Below are 23475 nucleotides of genomic sequence, written 5' to 3'. Positions count from 1 at the left end.
AAACTCTACTTACTAATATATATTATTTTATTCAGTCTTAATGCCTCTTAAGAAAATAATTCTGATGGTTTTTACATTTCATACATAATGTATCTACAAAATATCAGACTTCAGAAGGGAAGGAAAAGACTATCTTCTATAGCATCAGAAGTAATTACGAACATTGATGTATAATTTAAAAATAAATAGTATTCTCTATAGTACATCACTTAAAAAAATAAAATGCTGAAATACCTCATTAAAACTAATTCTTACTAGAATGCAGTTGGTTGAGTATTCCCAACATAGTGTTAGTAAGTTTGAGATTTATTAGCAGAATCGCAATAATGGGAATGAGCAAAACTTGTTGAGCTGCCTTAGATAAAAATCCTTCCCAATTATTCTAAAAATTTTAAAATAGATCAATCCTTAAATTATAATGTCAGTATTTCACCTCTTAAAAACACGACATGAGTACCTTAATTATCAAGACAAACATTTTTGTATTTTATCAGTGAAAATTATTAATTAAAAATATTCCATAAAATAAATTGTAATCTAATTTTTGTTAAAAAATATTTATCATTAAAAATACCCTGTAGTCAGCATATCAGGGCGATAGTAAGCTCGTGCCACTCCTCTTCTAATTGCATTAGGATCATTCCCTTGACCCCAGAATTCAATTCTAAAACCAGATTTTTCATTCCAGAAAACTGTTGCTGCATATCTTCCATCATAAACATCCCTGTTTAACAAATTAAATATTAACAGATAATTAAATAAAACAGCAACTTACAGAGATAATAATCAGAATTAGCAGGGGATAATCAAATAATTAGGATTGAGCATTCTCAGGCAAATCAATAAATTTTTTTTAACACGTTTAAAAAATACTGAAATTTAATATATATATATATATTGTATAATAATATATAATTATAATGTAGTTGATATATTGTAATACATAAGTAGATGGAATAAATGATTTCTCAATCTTGTTATCAGTCTAACACTTTGCTACAGATAAATTAGTTTCCATGCCTACAAATATAGTTAATTTAATGATAATATTTGTGCTAAAAAAAGAATATATAATTCAAAGGTTATCTTCAAAGAGTTCATGGATAATTGATTTTTTTTTATTGTAAAAATACATGAATATTAAACATTTTTAATGAAATGGCATTTAGTTGTAATAACTGTTTTAGAAACCAGTTATATAATAGAAATACAAAAATTATATAAAAGACAAATTATGTTACATCTTAGTTCTTTATCAACAGTGTAAGATTCATTCAATTTTCATCAGGCATACCCATATCAAAAAAAAATATTAAAAGTATTTCTTTTTCAGAAGCATTTCTTCACTGTTTATTATTTAATATTTCATTAACAGAAACTCTCATGTTATAATGTTAAACAGCTCATAAAAATAATATAATAAAAATTTAACATTACATTTGATTTAAAAAAAATTATATAAGTATTCATCTAGAACTGCATTTATAATTCAGTTTTGTAGATATACATAAATATCACATTTTAATTTACTTATATATGAAAACTTACGAGAAAAAAATCTACACCATTAAGAAAAGAAATCTGGAACATTTAATGAAATAATAGTATTAAAAGATTATATGTAAAACATTAAAAAAAGTGTATATATAGTATATATGTATGTATAAATTCTGCAAACTATCACATTTATTCAGATATTTAATTTACTATGACGCATTTTTTTTTGCAGAACTTCATCAAAATACTCTGTTGCTCATATACCAAGCCCATTATTTACTACATCCGTGAGCACCTAATTAAGTGTTATGTATCTCCCATTCATGTCATGGTTTCAAATAAAGTCAATTGAAATCTTATTATTTTTTTTAACTTTTGTCTTACCAATTCATCAATCATATATTGTTAATGGATACTTCTGGCTGAGGATTAAATATATTGATCACTACCACCTTAACTTCTGGTTAAGACATGGTGGTAGATTGAAGTGGTAGATTTTTAGCAAAATATGTTAAGTAACTTAAAGACAATTATAGAAAGAAGTACATACTATATCAGTGCTTTTAATTTTTAAATAAAAATGTACTTAATCATTTTAGGATGATTGAAGCATTTTCAATGTCACACAATAAACTACCATCTAATAATTTAACAAATGTTCATTATACTACAACATACAATTTAATATTAAGTATAAGCTGATTAAAATGAAACTATTAATTTTTAACAATTCACATTAAAAATTATCATTTATTTATTTATTTGTAATATGCTCAATCATAGATATAATTTTGTTAAGTAATATTCATTAAACTGAAACATTTTCTGGATTGGACCCAAATGTAATCTCATTTAATTGATTTTTAAGGACAATATTTTAATTTACTTGCAAATTATTATAACAGTTAAGTTACATTTATTTTATGGAATTCATATAGTTTTGATATAAAGTAAAACTACAAGCTGCAGAATTCTCATTATTGTAATGTGGTACACTACGTCTCACAAAGTGTACAGGCATCAGCACATTCTGTTATTGTTTATGTTAAGAGGGAGAAGAGAGAGAGAGATACAGTTTCATAAAGAGTGGTACAGTTGCCTTTATTACATGTTTATAAATATGACTTAATTGTAATTATCATCACATACTACAAAAATTATTGTAATCAACAAATTTTTTACTTGTCATGTAAAACCAATTTATTTATATGTTATACTATGGAATATATTTTTTATTTATGTGAATCTATGGTTAAATAAACCCTTTTTTATGACTATTTCACAATAATAACACTAAATGGAAAAAAAATAAAATGAAATAAAAATGAAATAAAATGAATAAATAAAATAAAAATAAAATGGAAATAAAGTGATTAATTCCATAAATAGTATAAATCAAATAATGAGTAACATAAATAACAGTTCGTGTCTCTGAAAACAACAACAATGTTGCATGATAAATAATTAAATAAGAAATAACTAAATATTATTGAAAGACACCATGTATAAAAAATTCTCAATGGCTTGCTTATCACAAGAAGATACTGAATTAATGTCAACGCAAACAGCCAGTTTGTCAGTTGTTTTTGTCACAAGAGACTGACAGTAAATCCATCTGTTAAATCATGAAATAAAATGTAAATTGTTTTAATTATTAAGCCTTTACCTTGGTATTTCTCCGAACAATATGGTAACTAATCCAAGTCCAGCGACAGCTGCTATCAAAAAAGTACTGAATCTTGTTTGCGTCCATGAAGCACCAACCACCTTGAGCATGGCACACCCTCTTCAAAAAATAACAAAGAAAAAATTCCATAAGATAAAATAATTTTTGTATTTAAATGCTTGTATTAGATAGACAGAATATTTCAAATATACATATAAATACACTGATATAGCAAAGTGAAAGTAATATGTTACAAATAAATAAATCAAAACATAAATACTATTTTACTCATTTTTATATTCTAAATTATTATTTTTTTAATCTGTATTATATATTTTTTTATAGTTTAATTTTTTTATTATAATAAAATAATAAATTATACAGTTTCCATACTTATGTATAATTCTTTTAATAATTTTTTATTAAAAAACTTTTTTTAATAAGTGTTAGTATCAAACTATTATTTACTATTTGAAATGGCAGAACATTTCATTATCCTAAATTGTTACAAGCATTGAGTATAATGGTAAACTGTATTCCTTATAAATCTTATGACTCTATAATGACTGGGATAGCTCAGGATATATCATCTTGAAAATTTGAAGGCAGTTAAGTAAATATAAGAAGCTAACTGTCAGAACCATATTTAACAAATTGGTTTCCATGGACCATTGTTAAACAAAAAATATTTTTCATAGGTAGTTAATATTAAAAAAACTGAATTCAGTTGTAATCTATTAGTATTTATAATACTAATACCACAATACTTGATACTAGTTAAAAAGTGAACACTAAACACCAGTTTATGTATTTTTGACCGTAGAAAATCCACCAATTACTAGGTTCTATGGTGCATTACCATTAAGATCAATAGATTTATTTCTGATATTCCATCACATCTAATCTTTAAAGATTATATTTAGATACAGTATTATATGGATGTTCATGTACGTACATGTTTTATACATATTCATGAATATGGAAATAAGTATAATTAACCTAGTTGTGCAAGTTTGAAAGAAGATTAAAAAGTCACTGAAGTCTTTGAATTAGCAAAAATATGTCATTACAAAAAAAGAAAACAAGATAATTATTATAAATTAACTGAGCATTTACAGTAATTTATGGAATATATTTGTAAACTATATAAAATGTAACAATACACAATATTAAACATTTCAGGAAAAAATTAAATTCTTATTTCTACGTACAATTACTTTTAAAATATAACATTCATATATCAAATATCATATATAAATACAGTACAATGCTACATCATTTATTTTAACAAAGATGTTAAAATAAATGAAATGACGAAGAACTTTTGTTTTAATTAGAAAAAATTGAAATCATAAATACATTATGAATATTTATCAAGTAAACTGACAATTCATTGTTAGTACTAACAAAATAGTGAATGAATGTAACAGTAAACTCTATTACTCAAATGACAATGAATTTTTTTTCTATGACTAACTAATTTTTTTTTAGAAATATGACCTACAGTCCTCTAAGCCAACAAAAAGAAAAAATGTACAACCTAGACAGAAGACAAAAAATTGATGAGAAAAAAGACGAAGTCAGTTGTGAGGCTAGGATAACTGAATAGAAATGAAGAATCATTAGTATCGAGCAAATGAGAAAAGTAATCAATGGATATATAGAAACTTGATTTCCTTTATGTTATAAGAAATAACATAAAATTTGAAGAAAGTGGTACTGATCAAGATATGGACTGATAATAAATTACTCTGTACAAAAGTAATTCAAAAACATTTTCCAATAAAGAAGGGTTGGAAAATATAAATGGTAAATTGATGTTATAAGGAAAAATATGGAACAGCATATTCAGAATTTATTCAAAATCAAAATTAACGCAATTAACTCAAATATTGATTTCACTACGTTAATGACTGAAAAACCTTGATTAATCGAATTCCTTATTATTATAAAAATTACATTGTAGTATAATAATATAATTTTTCTTATTATTCCTTTTCTTGTTGTTTTTAATTATAACATATTTATGTAGACATGCAGATTAAAAACTTTGTTAATGTTCTAAAAAAAGATCAGTAGTAGGAGCATAAGAAAAGATTAATCTGTAAATACTTTTATAATATTAAAAGAGAATTTCTCAATAAAACTTCTTACTTAGAATGTATAAATTATATGATCTGTGACTTAAATATATTTATTAGTAATTACAAAATAAAATATAACCAGGAGTAGAATACCTCTAAAGTTGTTCTAAACACCGAATCCAAAACGTTAACTTATGAGATGATGTCGCTCGGTGTTTGCTGCGCCAAATCAGTCTTCTCACCCCATTTAATCACCCCAGCCAAAGTGTAAGGAGCTTGGATCTTTTGCACTCCACCACCAGCACTCTGTGCGTCGAGCGTTTAATGCAGTCTCCACTGGAAATAAACAAAATATAAAAATTATAATTTAGAAGTAATAATTAAATTAATTTTACAGACAAACAACAATGTTGTAAGAATTTATTTTGTAATGATTTAATTTTCTGGGATAAATTTGGTTTGTGATTGAAATTATGTTGTGGAACATTTGTTATCTGTGAAAATGCCAGTCCAACAAGGATTTGAATTCTGTACTACCTGGAAATATGGCAGAGATGTAATCAATTTAAGATAAACAACCTAAATGGTTATTATTCTCTGAAAAACACAAGTTTTATAAAATACTTGTTCAAAATATGAAAAACATTTAATGATATATTGACAAAAATGCCTCGTTAAAATTAGTTTTTTAAATACAATACACAAAATAACAGTTTTTAAACATATAAGCAATAATGATCTAGAACATCATACCTCTTTATTAAGAGATAGATGTTAAAATCTGTCTCTAAGTAAATAAATTACTCAAGACACAATGATAAAAATTAAAATAAAAAGATATAACAAATTGAAAATGTAATAAATCTGCTGCAAAAATCAGTGACATGTAGTTTTATTAACTCAAATTATTATTCAGATTATATACAAGGAAGTAAAGATTTAATATGGGAAAATACCAATGTAAGATAATCTTAATTTGTGAATTCTTATGATTAGTGTTAGGGTATTGTTTCTTGTTTTAGTCATATTTTCATAAGAATTTAAAGATAACTCGAGTACTACTCACCAATGTTTAAAAAGCTTACTTGATATGCACGATGGGAATGTATTTTGGACCAGTGACTGGCTTTTTCCAAGCTACAGTATCTTGTGGTACACAGTTCCCTCTGCTGTACTATCAGAAGTGCTAACACTACTTCTGACATCATAAATAGAACTTCTACACATCTTGTTTACACTTTTTTTTTGACTTTAACAACTAATAAGTAACTTGAAATAAATATATTCATTTCAGTTAACTAAATTACAATCAAAGATTTATTAATTTGTGAAACATTGAGAAAGGGCAGTTTTAGTAAGCTGAGGTCCAAACACAACTGCATCTTTTGTTCAAATAGTTAGTGTTTCTGCAGCATGTTATATCCTGAGATTACCATGTCAGTTAGTGATATTAATTAAAATAATAGAATAATTACTGGTTGCCTATAATCAATAAATTGTGCAAAACAATCAGAAAACATTTTGTATATGAAAATTACTATTGACTTACTATTGATATCTATAAAAAAAACCATCTTTGACAAATACCTACCTTTCGATACCAAAAATTCTAAGAAAATAAAATAATTTAAATTCATTTATCAGAAAATATAAAATAGTAACACTAACTTAATAAAAATATTATAAAATGAATACTGCATGCAGTACGATGGCTTGCTGAACTAAAAAGAAAAACTGTATTACATATGAAGTGGAGTATTGAACAATATTATAAATAATGGGAGTGTGTAAGCAAAATGTAGTCCTATTCTTACAAAAAAGTAGGTTACATAAGAGACTATTAACACTGTAGTTAAATAATTAGTTTGGATTTAAATATTAAAGATTTTTTAACGTTACAGGAAGTGAAATAAAAATTATTTATAGACAACTGCAGAATTTGCACAACAAACAAAATAGTAAAATATAATAATACATGTAATACAAAACACATTGACCTATATTATAACAGAATAAAATAAATTCAAAACACAATAATGATAATAATAAATATTTTTCAAAATAAATTTCAATCTAATTTTATTATTTTTAAAATAACAGACTACATCTTCAAAATTATTCTACTAATGCTAACAAATAGTATACACTATAAGTTTACTGAACAAATTTATTGTAAATTTACAAAACAAACTTTTTTCTAAAGACTAAATTTCCTCCAAAAGGTTTTTAGAAATGCAAAGTTCCATTAATCTGAATGGGAGTAGTTCAGAATTTTTAATAATTTTCAAACTGATAATGAATACCCTTAAAATACTATAAACATGGCAAATTTTTTTGTGATATACACAAATTTTTTGTGAATAATATTGCCAAAATGCAGGAAAAAAATCATTTATTTGAATATTTCTCTGAAAAAACGTCTGAAATCAGTACAAATCATTCAATGTATGATGATATTAATAATGAAGTAATAGAGATCTCTATATTTCATCATCTGAAAGGTTTTAGTTTTAAATCCTGAACCATTTGTTATTATAAAGCATTTATCATATAATGCTACAGGCTCATCTTTCATACATGACTATGGCAATTAATTTTTTAACTAAATTAAAATAAATATAGAAATATTAAAAAAAATTGTTAGGCTATAAGAAAAATATTTCTACTTGATATGACATTTAAAAAAAGTTACATTAAAAAAAAATTATATATAAGAAAATATATTATGTCATCAGTTACATACAAGTATTAATTAGAAAATAAATTAGCCAAGCATAATCCATATTTCCATATATAAAAGCCATTTATTAATAAAATTATAACTAATCGTTAAAAAATATAATTACTTACAACAAAACTAAAATGTTTATTTTTAATAAGTTAAAATAAAAATTATTTTTAAAAATTAATAATGAAAATTAAAAATATATAAATATTTTTTTATTATTAATAAGTAATAGAAATAAATGAGTTCTGAATGTTGGCTTTACCTGAATATTAGGATTTAGAAAATTTACGATAGTCAATATTTGAGTCTTGTAAAACACATTTAAAAACTGACTAATTATGTAAAATGAGAAATAAGAAATATTTCCATATTGTTATATATAAAACAATTGGTAACTAATTTATGTAATTATGAAGATAAAAAAAAAAAGTAATAATTACTTCAAAATAATTATGTTTTATTATGTTACATGTTAGGAATATTAAAAAATGCATATTTTTCATTTTTCATTATGCATATTTATTCGTTTATGTTTTAAAGTTAAATATTCAAATGATGAAAACAAAATATTGCAACATATGATGACAGTAATATTGATAAAGGTGAGATAAGGGACTTATTGTGTTTTCTAAATTTTGTATCTGGGTTCCCAGAAAATGCCCAACAGGTATCTTCTGGAGCCAGCATAGTACCAAAAGTAACCAGGCCAGTAATTGTCCAAGAAAAAATGAAAAATGGATTTAGAAACAGAAGGCAAGAGAAAGGGATAATAAAATTTCAGAGGAACTCCCTTGTTCAAGGAAGTTTGATGTTTTTCCCAGGACCGTTGTAATAGTAAGAGAAAGTATTGATCATATATATACTGTAGCTACGTGAAGCCACCAAAATTATAACATTTCTATGTATTTGTATTTACAAATGTGCTACCTTTGCTAAAAAGAAATTATTTATTCCAATAACAATATCTATCAGACTAAACTAATTTTATGCAATACAAAACAGTATTTTGGTTTAAGAAAGGGACTTCTATCGACATTATACTGACAATGAAAATTTACTGAATTTATCTAATGATCTAAAATAATTTTTCAGTTATTTAATATTAAATAATTTCTTTTGCAGAAACATAACCCGTTTATGTTTTTAATCATAATGATTAAAATTTAATTGATATTTAAAATTAGTTTATTTTTTAATTTTCATAACCATGTATATAATGCGTACAAATATTATATTTAAAATCTAAATTATACACTTTCAAAATGCTTAGAAATTGTGCTTCCTGAAGATTTCTCTGGTGGAATACCACTAATGAAATAGCAACAAATATGTTTTTTGCTAGATGTGATTAATTAATTCACCTCACACAAGCTCAAAGCTTGTGCATGGGAAAACAGAAGTAGACATTTTGTAGTGTATGAAAAATGTAATGCCCTACCAGGATTCAGATCTTTGAATGAAAGTCTGAGATGCAACCACTCCACACTGAGATCAGCATTAAATTTGAAAGATCTTCTGAATTACAATTAGCAGATATTTTACAATTTGTAGAGATTTTGAAAGTCAATTATTATTTTTTTTTATAATTTGAAAAGCATTCATCATTCTGTTCAAGGAATAAAAACTTTACGCTAATGCCTTCAAAGCTCATTGATCATCAAAGCATGAGTTAAAACTTTTTAAAATTAAAAAAAATGATTAATTACTCATTTCACAAAATAGAATGAACAATCTTTCAGTTTACCTCATAAATTATAAAGATTTAAACACAGTAAACAATATAAAATTTATAAATCACACTAAATTTGACAAAAGCAACATATTAAAATAGTGATGAGTCTCACTGCTCATTTGATGGAGCAGTTGACTCGAATAATGACTGAAAATTAGCAGTGATTTTATGCTACTCAAACACATTGTTTCATTGTTCTCTTATCCTGCATGATCAGCATTACAGCTGCTTGTGAAAAAGAATTAGAAAAAACCAAATCAGTATTTATAGGATAGGAATATATTTCATGAAAGTGATTAATGTCATAATTCATTTAGTAGCATTCCACAAAATAAGATTAAGTAATATTGACACCTAGAACGTGACTGATATTAATTTGTAAGGCATTGCTGAAGTAGCATGCTGTGACATTGTGGGATGCATTATGGCTTAAACAGAGAATACTGTATTGGAGAGGTTGATTGTACAGTTCACTATTTTGCATTTCATAATTTTACATTATCTAACAAGAGTTATTAAAAATTGTAGCGTTATGTAGAGGAAAGAGCCATATAATGAAACATACTGGTCCAATTTATATCTACTTTTATCAGAGCAGTTATATTTTTACTGCCATTATATTAAAAGAATAAAGTTAATAAAATATATTACTAAACTATTTACTAAATGGGTTTCCTAACCTTTTTTTAACAAGTGCTGCTAGTATTAATTATAGGGAATTAGGAGGTCTGGCTTTAAAACCAACAGTTGCTTCAGCCATTATGCATGTTATCCAGCCACTGGACAGGAAAGAAGATTCCAAGTTAGTCTACAATCAGTCCTGCCATCCATTTATTACAAAGATTTCTCAGTTTCTTTAATCCTCAGCATAGAAAACCTAATAGGATCAGAGCTAAGCTTGTGGAACAAATAATAGGATAGAAGAGATTAGGATTATAGAAAAGAGATAGTTGATGAAAAAGGATCATTATTCTTCATCAGGGTAATTTACATTGTTGTCCAGGAATTTTTGAAAATGCAAGTGTATTTAACTTGTACTATAATAATTATAATTGGTTATGAAAAGATCTTTAGAAAATTAACTTTAAAATTTTTTTAACTTTTGTAATGATTTTATTTATCTATTATTTTCCAATATTTATATCATTGTTATTCAACATAATTTTTCTAATATTATGTGTTTAAACCAATTTGTTGTTTTACTTAATTTTATAACTGTGATGTTACTCATGAAAGAATCCCACCATGATTTTCTTTGATTCTTCCAAGTAAATAATAATGCAATTCCAATTGTTACTTTAGAGTAGGGATATTTATGCATGGTGTGATCTATATATTGCATTATCATGTGAAATTGCATATTATATATTATTTGTTATTGTTTATAACAAATAATAATATAAATAATACTTCATATTATTTATTGCTTATAAATAATAAATCTGTGAAGTGTAATTACAAATTCAAATAAGACAAAAGGTTCTTTTTAAATTAAAATAAATGTAAGAGTTCTCGTTATTCTAATTTAAAAAAATCTCTAATGATTTAAATAAAACAAAAATTAATAATTAAATTTCAGCTTTAATCATTTTATTATAAAATAATAAAGATAAAAATTAAAAGATTTTGTAGTGTATTTAAAATCGTAATCAATTATTCACTTCAATACACAATAGTAATATAACTTTATAGATGTTTTCATTATTGGTTTTATTATTATGTGAATCATAAAGTGAAATTATAAGCGCAATATTAAAAGGAAATTAGTTATTTTATAGTATAGTTCATTTTAATATCTTATATTATGTAATATATTTAAAAAGTTTAAAAAATAAATAAATAGCTTATTATCAGAGGAACAACTCTTAGATTAGTTTAATTATATTATATTGTTCATTGTAATAAAATTGGTACAACTTTCTAATTAATTCTGTACATCAATTCACTTAATTAAAGAAAGTTTTTAATATCCTTGCAGTTTTTTCTCATGCACTTCTACTTGTAACTCTTCTCTTTTTACAAGAACAACTCCTGATAATTAACACAGTTTCTGATTACAAAAATGAATATTTAAAATGTTTTTTTATTAGTAATAAATATATTTCTTTTTCTATAATTTCTATATCTGTTTACAGGTTAAAAATCTAAAAAAATCTTGAAAAAACAAAATTTTCTTTTCTATATATAATTGTTTGGAAGATTTGTGATCAATTTTAAATCAGTTAATGTGACTATCTAGACATGTTTAAAAATCTGATGTGGACACCACACGACTTACTTGTACACCTATTAAATTACATATACACATTTTTTTAAATGAAAAGTACATAAAATTTTATTTCATTAATAACTTCTGGTATTTTTTTTTATTGTTGTTATTAATTATTTTATTATTAATTAATTAATTATAAATCAATATATTTAAATTTAAAAAAAAGGAGATGAAATCTGATTCAAACCGATGTGCCTTCCCCTTGTAAGATCCAAATATTTCATTAATTTAAAATTTCATTTGGCTATAACTCTGGAACCGATGAAAATAAGTATCACTTATGATATGTCGTTGAAAAGCTTTCAATGAGAGCTTATTACTGCAGTTAAGAAAAAGTCCAATATCCAATTTTTTTTTTAATTTTGGGCTTTTTTGGACACTTTTGATTTAGTCGATTGCAATCAAAAGGGGAGGTGCATAACTAGATGTTACAACAGTCCTAAATCCAAAATTTCAAAATCCTACGGCTAATCGTTTGTGAGTTATGCGAGATACATACGTCCGTACAGACGTCACGCCGAAACTAGTCAAAATGGATTCAGGGATGGTCAAAATGGATATTTCCGTAGAAATCTGAAAACCGAAATTTTTCGCAATCACAATATTTCCTTTACTTCATACAAGGAAGTAATAATAATAAAATATTTCCATAATTTAACCGCTACAACAAAATTTTCTTTACTAATGTTGATATTAAAAACCAGTAATAATTTTATGATAACAGATTAACATTATTTTAGTTTTTACATCCTATCTACCTGAAAATTAATCAAAAAAATCTGATGTGGATCCCTCATAACGTCCTTGTATGCCTATTAAGTTACATACACACATTTTTAAAAGTACATAAAATTTTATTTCACTAACTTCTGATTTTTTAATATTTTTTTATTGTTATTACTGAATTATTATTTATTGTAATTTTTTTTTTACAAGAGGTTAATCAGTATATTTAAATAAAAAAAGTTAAAAAACAGAAAAGGAAATGAAGTCGGATTTGAACCGATGTGCCATCCCCTAAGATTCAAATATTTCATTAATAAAAATTTATTTGGCTATAACTCTGGAACCAATGAAAATATGTACCACTTATGATATATCGTTGAAAGGCTCTCAATGAGGGCTTATTATTGCAGTTAAGAAAAAGTCCAAAATCCAACAAATTTGGATCGTCTCGACTAATCGTTTTTGAGTTATGTGAGATAAATACGTACGTACAGACATCACGCAGAAACTAGTAAAAATGGATTCAGGGATGGTCAAAATGAATATTGCCGTTGAAATCTGAAAACCGTAATTTTTTGCGATTACAATACTTCCTTGTACGTACACAGAAAATAAAAATTTTACTTTGGAACAATAATAGTTAACCAGAAGTGACTGTAATATTATAGGGAGGTACATTATTATATTTTGGTATACTAGTACCGTACTTCATGAAAGTATATACTACTATAGATGGAGGTAACTATTTGGAAATTATTCAGAATTACATGTTTTCATGACGTAATGAGAATACGGACTAAAACAAAAACTGATACTTTTACGTTGATGATGCTTCGCCACGTTACATCGCTAGTCTTGACTACACGAATGAAACTTTCAACTAGATAGTAATGTATTAATGTGCAGCTATATCGTGGTTGCAAGATATTGCATTAAGAAAAACTGGAATGTCCTATCTTTCCCGTAATAAATTTGTCAAATTTATTTACCTTCAGAGATATTGTCTTGAAATTTTAACAACATACTTTTTAGTTCCTTTTTGTGCTGATTTATATGTAGGAATTTAAAAACGTAACTGAACCAAAAATACAATTTATTTCAGTGTGGTTAGTCAGGGCTCAAATGTACTCCAAGAAGCAAGGAATTATAAGACTAATTGAGAAACTAATGTTGAGGATAGATTCCAGGATTTAGAGCTAATAGTGAGTGACTGATGTCTAAGAATGTGTAAAAGTATTTTAGATAGAAGTATTAAAGAATAATGGATCGTAGAAGGGAACCTCTGAATAAACATAAATTTGAACGTAAGTAATTTGAAGTAAACTCTATTGTAAATTGGTTTATTATTGTGCCACACTTAATTTATTTTTATTTTTTTTGTTTCCTGTATTTAACAGGAAACATTACTTCCTCACACTTGAGGAAGAAAATTTATTATAGTTTGAGATAACTTGCAAGAGAAACATAATACAACCCTTCCATGAATTCATTTTTTTTTTTTTATTACAAATAAATATCGTCTTTCTTACTTATAACCTAGTTAATAAAAGATACAAGAGTTTAAATAGTTGAACTTTGTCTTTCTTAATGGCATGATTTTTTTCTCCACCCTATTTATCTGTAAGCTTCTGGGTTCAAATTCATTTTTCATGACAGAGATTCATTTCTAATCATAAAAACAAGTGGTGGACAGATAGCTAGCTGTAATGGGGCATAAACTTGTTATTGCAATATATATACATATAATTTCATACATTTCATTTCCTTTACTTCTTTGTAAGTAAAGGAAGTATTGATATCGCGAAAAATTTCGGTTTTCAGATTTCAACGGAAATATCCATTTTGACCATCCCTAAATCCATTTTGACTAGTTTCGGCATGACGTCTGTACGTATGTATCTCGCATAACTAAAAAACGATTGGCCGTATGATGTTGAAATTTTGGATTTATCACTGTTACAACACCTAGTTGTGCACCTCCCCTTTTGAATGCAATCGACTGAACCAAACGTGTCCAAAAAAGCCCAAAATCCAAAAAAATCTGGATTTTGAACTTTTTATTAACAGCAATCAGCCATCATTGTTGTTATCATCATTGCCATTATTAATAACCATCATTTTTAACGATATAGTCAGCTTTTTAACGATACATCATAAGTGGTACATATTTTCATTGGTTCCAGAGTAATAACCACATGAAATTTTAATTAATGAAATATTTGGATCTTATAAGGGGAAGGCTCATCGGTTCGAATCAGACTTCATCTCCCTTTTTTTAATTCTTTTTTTTTTAATTTAACTATATTGATTTATTAACCTCTGACTGTAGAAAGGGTTTTACAATAAATAATAATTCAATAATAACAATAAAAAATAACTATGAAAAAACATCATAAGTTATTAATGAAATAAAATTTTACGTACTTTTCATTTTTTTTTTTAAATGTGTATATGTAAATTAATAGACGTACAAGTAAGTCATGTGGGTCCACATCAGATTTGGTGAAACATCTGATTACTCGTTTTTTTATAATTTTGTTGATGGTTACATCATAATAATTTTTAAAAAACGTATTAGATAGATATAATAAGACTTACATTTATTTAAAGAGTAATAAATAAACTTTAATTCTATTCTAATATTTCAGGTAAGATTGCTGAATTAATAATTGCATAAATATTTGATGTTAATAAAAACTAATATTTCAGCAACTGTGTAACTGTCCACTTTATTGAAGAGAATTGTATCTCACTTTCAAATGAAATAAGTTAAAATGAAGCGCACCAAACATTTTGTATATGTAATTTAACAGCTGTACAAGGAAGTCATCTGTGTACACATCAGATTTTCGTTTTTTAATAACAGTTAAGAAGTCAGAGAATATTATGTTTTATATTGTTTAATAAAAACTTGTTTTGTTTTTTTTATTTTTTATAAACCTCATTATTTATATTTTCAGAAATTACAGGAAAATATGGTTTTTACTCAGTGTATGCAATTTGCGAATTTTATAACTTCGGCAAAATTATCAAAAAATATAACGAGATATATAAACGAAATTTTAATTAATGTAAAAAAAAAACACACGTAACTAGCCTTTACTAGTAAAGGCCAGTTACTTTTATACGGATTTGAATACTACGTCGTGGTTAACGGTCTTCTTTGGTGGTTGGGTTTCAATTAACCACACATCTCAGGAACGATCGACCTAAGACAAGACTACACTTCATTCATCCTCTGGGGTAATAATACCTTACGGTGATTCCGGAGGCTGAAGCAGAAAAACGAAAAAAGATGTTCAGTTTGTTTTTTTAACAGTTACAAAATTATATCGGCTCAATCTCAGACGTTTTCTTACATCAATGAAACGATAATTAAACGAAATATACACAAAGTTACATAAAAATTAGTATTTTTTCAAGTAAATATCAGCACTAGAAAGTGTTAGGATCTGGGTTTGAATTCCTGGCAGACATTCGAACATTTAACACGTACCAAGAATTTTTATAAACCACATTCCTTCTAGGAGATTGGACTCAGAAAGGGCGTCCGCCCGTAAAGATTCCGCAAAATCCCTTCTGCCTAACTCCACAAAAACAGGAAAGATCAAAAGACAAAAAATATTCTTGAAAAAATCATTAATAAAATATAACAGAAGAACTTTTTGCGTACTTTTTTGTGTACTTCTTGATTAAAGTAAGTTAAAAAAATATTATCATTCATTTCATCCCTTTCTTTACAGCCGTACATGAACTACCGGGTTAGTCTATAACACTACTTCACAGAACAACTGCCGCAATAGAAATGAAAGAGATCAGTGATTATTCTACACAAAACAGACACATACACACATGCACATGCACACGCACAAGTTTTATTATGAATGCACAGATAAAACAGAAATGAAATGAAGAAAGGAAGGTAAAGCGAGGTAAGGCAACAATGCTTCAGGTAGGTAGCAAGCCCTGCTTGCTAGACAGGTTATTATAAAGGAAATTTTCCGAATTCCATATCATACTGTGCACACATACACCCATATCTATATAAAATATATACACACACATTTACACGTCATTGCGAGCGGAGGAATTCTTTCTTTAAAACAGAGACTTACCGTGGCCTTTGGCAAAAGTATTTTAATACATGATATTTTCATAATTTATTCATTAGAACGTATAAAATGATATATTTATAAAAATTAAAATTAAAAACAGCGTATATTTTTACACACTACTAAATGTTATTTTAAACGTGAAATTACAATTAACTTGGGTATTACAGGGAATAAGTTTATTCAATATTTTTTTGGACGGGAATTACCTAATTTTGGAAAGAGATATTGAAGGAGTGCATACAATCATATCTCTCAAATCGTGGTCGATTCAGAATATCACGATATTCTGAAGCAAAAGACGAAATATTAAAACATATCCGAAGTACGTAATACGTTAAAAAATAAATATTCTCTATTTATTTCTATTTTATGCTAATTTTTTATCTTCAACATATTTACAAGGAATCAATATGAGATGGAAATAAGACACAAATAGGCACATGATATTTTTTAAAACGAAAGTAACTAGGACACAAAACAACAGGCCAAATGAATTTCTGCACAAAGAAAAATTAGTATAGACACTTAGGTACCACAATAACAAAAAATTTTAAAAGTGTAGACAAAAGAAAAATCAGAATATAAAGCGGTAAGGAAGCATTTAACAGAAAAGAACGATCGTTATTAGTCCGGTTAAGTGTTATCATTGGATTGTACTTCTGTATAGAATGAAATATGGATGCTAAACAAAAAATAATAAAGGCTGGAGGAATCTGAAAAGCAAATGTGAAGGAGATTGCAGGAAATTAGGCGAAAAGAATGAAGAAATAATGAAAAGATTTAACGAGAATAGCAGCTTAATCAAAACAATTTAGAATAGAACGCTAATCTGATGGGACATATCATAAGATAAGAATAACTGAAATTACAACGATGGTAGAAGAATCGGTAAAAGGTGAAAAAAGAGAGGTTGCAAAAAGTAAAAATGATAAAGAATCTAAAAGGAAATAGGAGCTCTCAGCATTTTAAAAATTTAGATAGAAGTAAAGAAGAATGGAGAAGATGTACTGCAAGACTGACTCAGATGGATGTTTTCCAGTTTCTGACTTCCATATTTTTTAGCATTCTACACATCTTACATGAGTTGATTAACTAAAACTGGATATCTTAGTACATGGCATACAAAATTCTGTTCTAAACTTCTTCTCACCCCTGTTCGTCTTAATAGAACGTAAGACTTTCATTTTAAATCTTATTGATTCACGTAATTTTCAACACAATTCTGTAATATAACATTTCAAAAGACCCCACTTTTTCCTTTTAGCTTTTCCTGTAAAACATGTTTCGCGACTTTCTTTTTCTGTTTATCCTCCGGAACCATCGTAAGGCATTACTTCAGAGGATGACTGAGGATATGTATGAATGTAAATGATGTGCAGTCTTGTACAGTCTCAGCTCGACCATTCCTGAGAAGTATGGATAATTAAAACCCAACCACCAAAGGACACCGGTACCCACGATCTAGTTTTCAAATCCGTGTAAAAGTAACTGCCTAATGTTTCGCGACTATAAACAATCACAATTAACAAAATATTTACAAAAAACTTCCATATTCTTAGATTTATATTTGAACTTATTCTTCTTTTAAGCATCTTCTCCTTAGCGAAGTTTGGCAGTCCACGTAGCTAGGTCCGAACGTGATGCTGCAACATGGAAAGCTCCCTCCTATGTGCAGTAGTTGTACCATCTTCGAATATCCCTCAGCCACGAATTCTTCCGCCTCCCAACAGATCTTTTACCTTGTATCTTCTCTTCAATTATGAGTTGAAACAACCGGTACCACTCGTAATGTGCCCTAGATATCTAGTGTTTCTTTCTTTTTGCTTCCTCGTTCGTTTAAGAACTTCGTCGTTTGAAATTTTCAGCATTCAAGGTATGCGCAGGAGACGGCGATACAGATACATTTCAAAAGCATTCATTCTGTTTTCCACACTTTGATTAAGGGTCCAGCTTTCGCATCCATAGAGAAAAATGGAGAACATGTAACTACGAATTATTCGGATTCTCAGCTGCAGACTAAGATCTTCTTTCTTTCTTTTTCCTGTTTAGCCTCCGGTAACTACCGTTTAGATAATTCTTCAGAGGATGAATGAGGATGATATGTATGAGTGTAAATTAAGTGTAGTCTTGTACACTCTCAGTTCGACCGTTACTGAGATGTGTGGTTAATTGAAACCCAACCACCAAAGAACACCGGTATCCACGATCTAGTATTCAAATCCGTGTAAAAATAACTGCAGACTAAGATCTGATCTTAAAAAGGGTTACTTCATGCCAATAAATAGCCTCGTAGCCTGTTCTATTCTAGATTTTATCCCTCTCTTGCAATCACACTGTTCATCCAGTTCAGTAACCAAGTATTTTAAGGAAGATTCTTGTTCGATGTTATTACCCTTTATAGAGATAGGGTTGCCTGGATTTTCCTCCTACAGAACACTATAAAATTGGTCTTAGAAGCATTAACAAACAGGCCAAACTCCTCAACACGTTAAACTAATCGTCTATCATGCGTTGAAGCAAAGGTAGTTCAGCTGCTATGACAACAATGTCATCCGCGTACCTGATACTGTTGATAACCTTTCCATTTATCATGATTCCACTGCTTTCCTCCGCAAAACTTCCCTAATGATTGCGTCAGAATAAATTTTGAACAAAAGAGGTGATAATACACAACCCTGACGAACACCCTTCCTGATTGCAGTCGCTTTCGATGTTCCTTGGTCAGTTTTGGCATCTGTGGTCTGATCCTATTGGAATTTACGTGTTGTCGGCGTGTTGAGTACAACACGTAAATCGTTTCGCTCAATGCTAGTTGATCTCAAAACCTCTACCATCTTTTCATGTCTCACACATATTTGAACTAGCGGACTTATTTTTTTCATGAATGTTTCCTTGTTTATGTCGGTCTGCTTTTGATATTTGAACTACGTTCATCCTTTGTAATTTTATATCCTAAATTAGGTAAAAATGAAAAATTTATGTTCATTATTATTTCTCTTAATATTTAAATTCTAATTATCATCCTTCCTGTCTTATTTTATTACCTTTGCATTACTCATATTTATATTCAAACTGAATTTCTTCCAGCATGTAAATTTATATATATAAACAATAAAAATAAATAATTGATATAAAAATGAGAATTGCTCGCCGGAAGGTAAAAATAATCCCGATTAATGTTTCCCATTAAATTTTATTGAACTAAGATTTCATGGAATAAATTTTGAAAAAATGAAAAATTTTAAAATCACGATACACTATTTACAAATTAATAGTGAAGACGTAACGAATTATAGGTATAATAATGTCTTAATATTGTTATTAAATGACTCTAATTTCAGACACATCCCAGAAATAAATAATAATTGAAATACATTTTATGATTAAAAATACAGTTACCGATTAGTACTGATATATTTAAAACTTATAATATTATTCAATCCCAAAAATTAAACTGTTCACATAAAACCTAATCTTAAGATTACAATTAGAAAAAAATATACACTTAACTGCTGGAATATTCTGTAATAACCTAATAGTATTATTAATAATATTAATTTATTTATTAATCACGTGTCAACCAGATGTAATTCTCATGGTCAGACCAATTTATAGCGAGTACAATGCATGAATCTCGCAATAGAACAGTACACTGTTCTAATTTCATTCATTCTTTTTCTTTTCAACTTAATTTTTATTTTGGTTGAACTATTATTTTTAATTAATAAATAAGGATTACTGTTTTATATATATATATATATAAAGAGAGAGAGAAAATAAATCTAACCTGTCTAAAAAAATAGACCGATTTCAATGATACATTTTTTTATTCAGAAATTTTTCTGTGATGTTTGGACTAGTAAAAATCTATTTCTGAATAATATCGGTGAAATATTTTAAAATTTAAATTAAAATGAAAATATACGTCAACATAAAAGTATATCAGTTTTCATTTGTTTATCGTCATGCTTATTTAATGTTATATTGTTATCATGTAATTTTATATAACTAAAGTCATTAGAAGAAGTATTTCGTTCAAAAGCTTTTAAAGGTTGGAAAACACAAATATAAAAAAAGTTTTAAAGTTTTAAAAAATTCATCTCTAAAGAAAAAAAAACAAAAACCATTAGTTCAAACTCGATAGTAATTTAACCTCTTTTTTCCACATTCCTTATGTTATTCTAGAAAATCTTTTTCATTTTACGTTTAAAAAATATTAATAAAATTTACTTCAAAAAAGTAGTGAAAAAATACAATTTTTAAAAATTTGACTTTTTGAAGCCGACTGTCAAATAATAAATAATTTAAAGTTGATAGATAAGTTGTTTCTAATTTGGCGTAGATTTTTAAAAAATTGAATTATTTTTTACTTTTATGTTCATTTATGAGCTATTTTTATTGTTCCTCTTTTTTGTTCGTCTTTTTTCCCTTTTTCTGAGGTTTAATCGGGATATTTTTCTTTTGGCTAAAATCCCTTCCTATAGATGTCTGCCTACAAGAGGATACCGAATATAATAAAATCACGAAAAAAAATTATACATATCTTAAATATAAAGCCAAAAGTTTTTTTTTATATGTTCACGCATCACGGGAGAACCAACCGACCGATCGCTTTCAGATTTGCAGGATACATTCATCTTATCCCAGGGAAGGTTTTAAGCCATAGACCGAGGCTCCAGCCCCCTTGGGAGGGAAGTTGTTAATTAAAGACATTGATTAAAGAAGAAAAAATTAATTAATTATTAAATCGTTACGGAAGGGTAAAGGTTATATTGAAATTTCATTATTTTAATTATTTATTTAAATTTAAAAAAAATACTTTTTTGAGATTACCGGCATCAACTATAACGGTCACTCAATTAACCGTAATGGAAATTTGTAGCGTATGGAAAATGGGATTCAAACCATATTGTAGCGTATGGATTCAAACCCGGGACTTCCGGATGAAAGGCCACCAATCGGATGAAACGCTACCAATCTGCCACGGAGATCGGCAGAAAATTACTTATTTTCCATTAAATAATTTTAAAATTAAATTATTATACAAAAAACTTTTATAATTTCTTTTTTAAACGAAATTAATTATTTGCTCATATTTATTTGATTAGGATTATTTAATACTTTCGATAAGTTTACATGTTATGCAACATGATAATACACAACTTTTTATCTAAAATACTACACTGGCTTTAATCGAATTAGTTTAAATAAAGATTTGAAGATAAAAATAAAATTCGATTCTAGAATTTTCGATTTTTATTACTTAAATGGTAATTTTTATTTCTTTTATTAAAAAAGAAATTATCGAATAATTATGTGAAAAATGATGGAATAATGAAAAATTTAACAAGAAAATAAGATCTGATTTACATAGCCTGAAATCCTTAAAACATTAAAAAAAGAGTTGGAAAAAATACTGCTAAATTTCTCATGATTTTTGTAGTCATAATTCGGTTTTTGTTCAGTGTCAAAAAATTATATTATCTTTACAATCACATTTATTTTTTATAAAAAAAATTATAAATCGTATTTTTAAACCAATTGTAGAATTATCAAAAACACATTCAAGTCCTGAAATATCTCATTATTATGATATTTGGGGAGTAATAAATTTACTTAAAAATTGGTTATCTCTATGATAAAAGTTAAATATTAATTGCCCTTGATTACATTTTTATTAAAAAAAAATCATGGAAATAGATCTATTTCAATTTTGACCTCTCTCGCTTTTGACGTTTATGAAATTACAATTTTCAGTTATCGAGCATTTTTCAAGTAATAGATAAGCTGTTATTATCAAGAATTGTTATATTTTAAAAATAAATAGATGAATCGTAAAGAGCTGTTATGTTAGTTTTGATAAATTAAGAAAATATATTATTAATCTTTATCCAAAAATTTCTGAATTTAAATCCGGTCATGTTTGATAATTTTTCACTACGTAAGAAATTCATTTCTTTTTATTAAAAACAAAGATAATTAACTAAAGTAAAACAGGGCGTAGACCTGTATTTACCGGAAATAGAATAAACACAAGTATTAATAAATGAAAAATCAATTAATAAAACAAAACAATAGGAATACAACAAAAATTTAGTTGTCATTAAAAATTCAGGCCATTCAGGCAAAAATGTTGAACAAAGTGTTCGCATAAAAGTATAAGCTGATACTTAACCTCTTGATCAGCATCCACAATAGAAGATTCGTTGTTTAGTTATTAAAGGTCATTATCGTACATTCTTAAAACTGATTAGTTTTCTTTACTTTTCCTTTATAGCTGAGTCAACGAGATTCAAAAAGGCCTTAGCCTCAAAAACATTCACTATAACAAATTTACTGAAATGGGTTCGGAAAAAATATAGAATAAAAGTGTGCTTAGCGGACATGTGCTAATAACTATTTAATTTGTTTATTAACAAATCAGGGAAAAATGTTTAGTTTTTCGCCAACAGCGGCTTTATCGAATGTAAAAATAAAAAGCACCAATAGATAGCTGAGGAAATTTTGCATTAAAAATCTCCCGGGTACATTTTTCTACTAGCAAACCTAACGGCGACAGCAAATTTTACAAAAAGCAAAATAATCGCGCTATGATAGAGTAGCTTGGAAATGGGTACTATACCTTCTCGTATACAGTAACACCAAATGGATAAAT

At 27.0% G+C, this 23475-nt stretch overlaps 1 protein-coding gene across 6 annotated transcripts in view; it reads right to left on the bottom strand.

Annotated features, from left to right (window-relative positions):
* The window catches only part of LOC142324136 (putative phospholipase B-like lamina ancestor), a 135490-nt gene that overhangs the window by 36847 nt on the left and 75168 nt on the right, over window positions 1–23475 (bottom strand). For all 6 annotated transcript variants that reach the window (XR_012756226.1, XR_012756227.1, XM_075364821.1 and 3 more), the window contains 3 exons: window positions 5401–5583; window positions 3164–3283; window positions 575–724 (listed from right to left, as the gene is read on the bottom strand). Coding sequence is in view for 4 of the 6 variants with exons in the window: in XM_075364821.1 (XP_075220936.1) it covers window positions 575–724; window positions 3164–3273 (260 nt within the window). In the remaining 2 variants the exon portion in view is untranslated. The remainder of the gene's footprint in view (window positions 1–574; window positions 725–3163; window positions 3284–5400; window positions 5584–23475) is intronic.

The sequence above is a fragment of the Lycorma delicatula genome, chromosome 4 (assembly GCF_047948215.1).
Source record: "Lycorma delicatula isolate Av1 chromosome 4, ASM4794821v1, whole genome shotgun sequence".
Taxonomy (NCBI): domain Eukaryota; kingdom Metazoa; phylum Arthropoda; class Insecta; order Hemiptera; family Fulgoridae; genus Lycorma; species Lycorma delicatula.
Note: the sequence above shows the minus strand (reverse complement) of the source record. Positions and strands in the feature narration are given on the sequence as shown.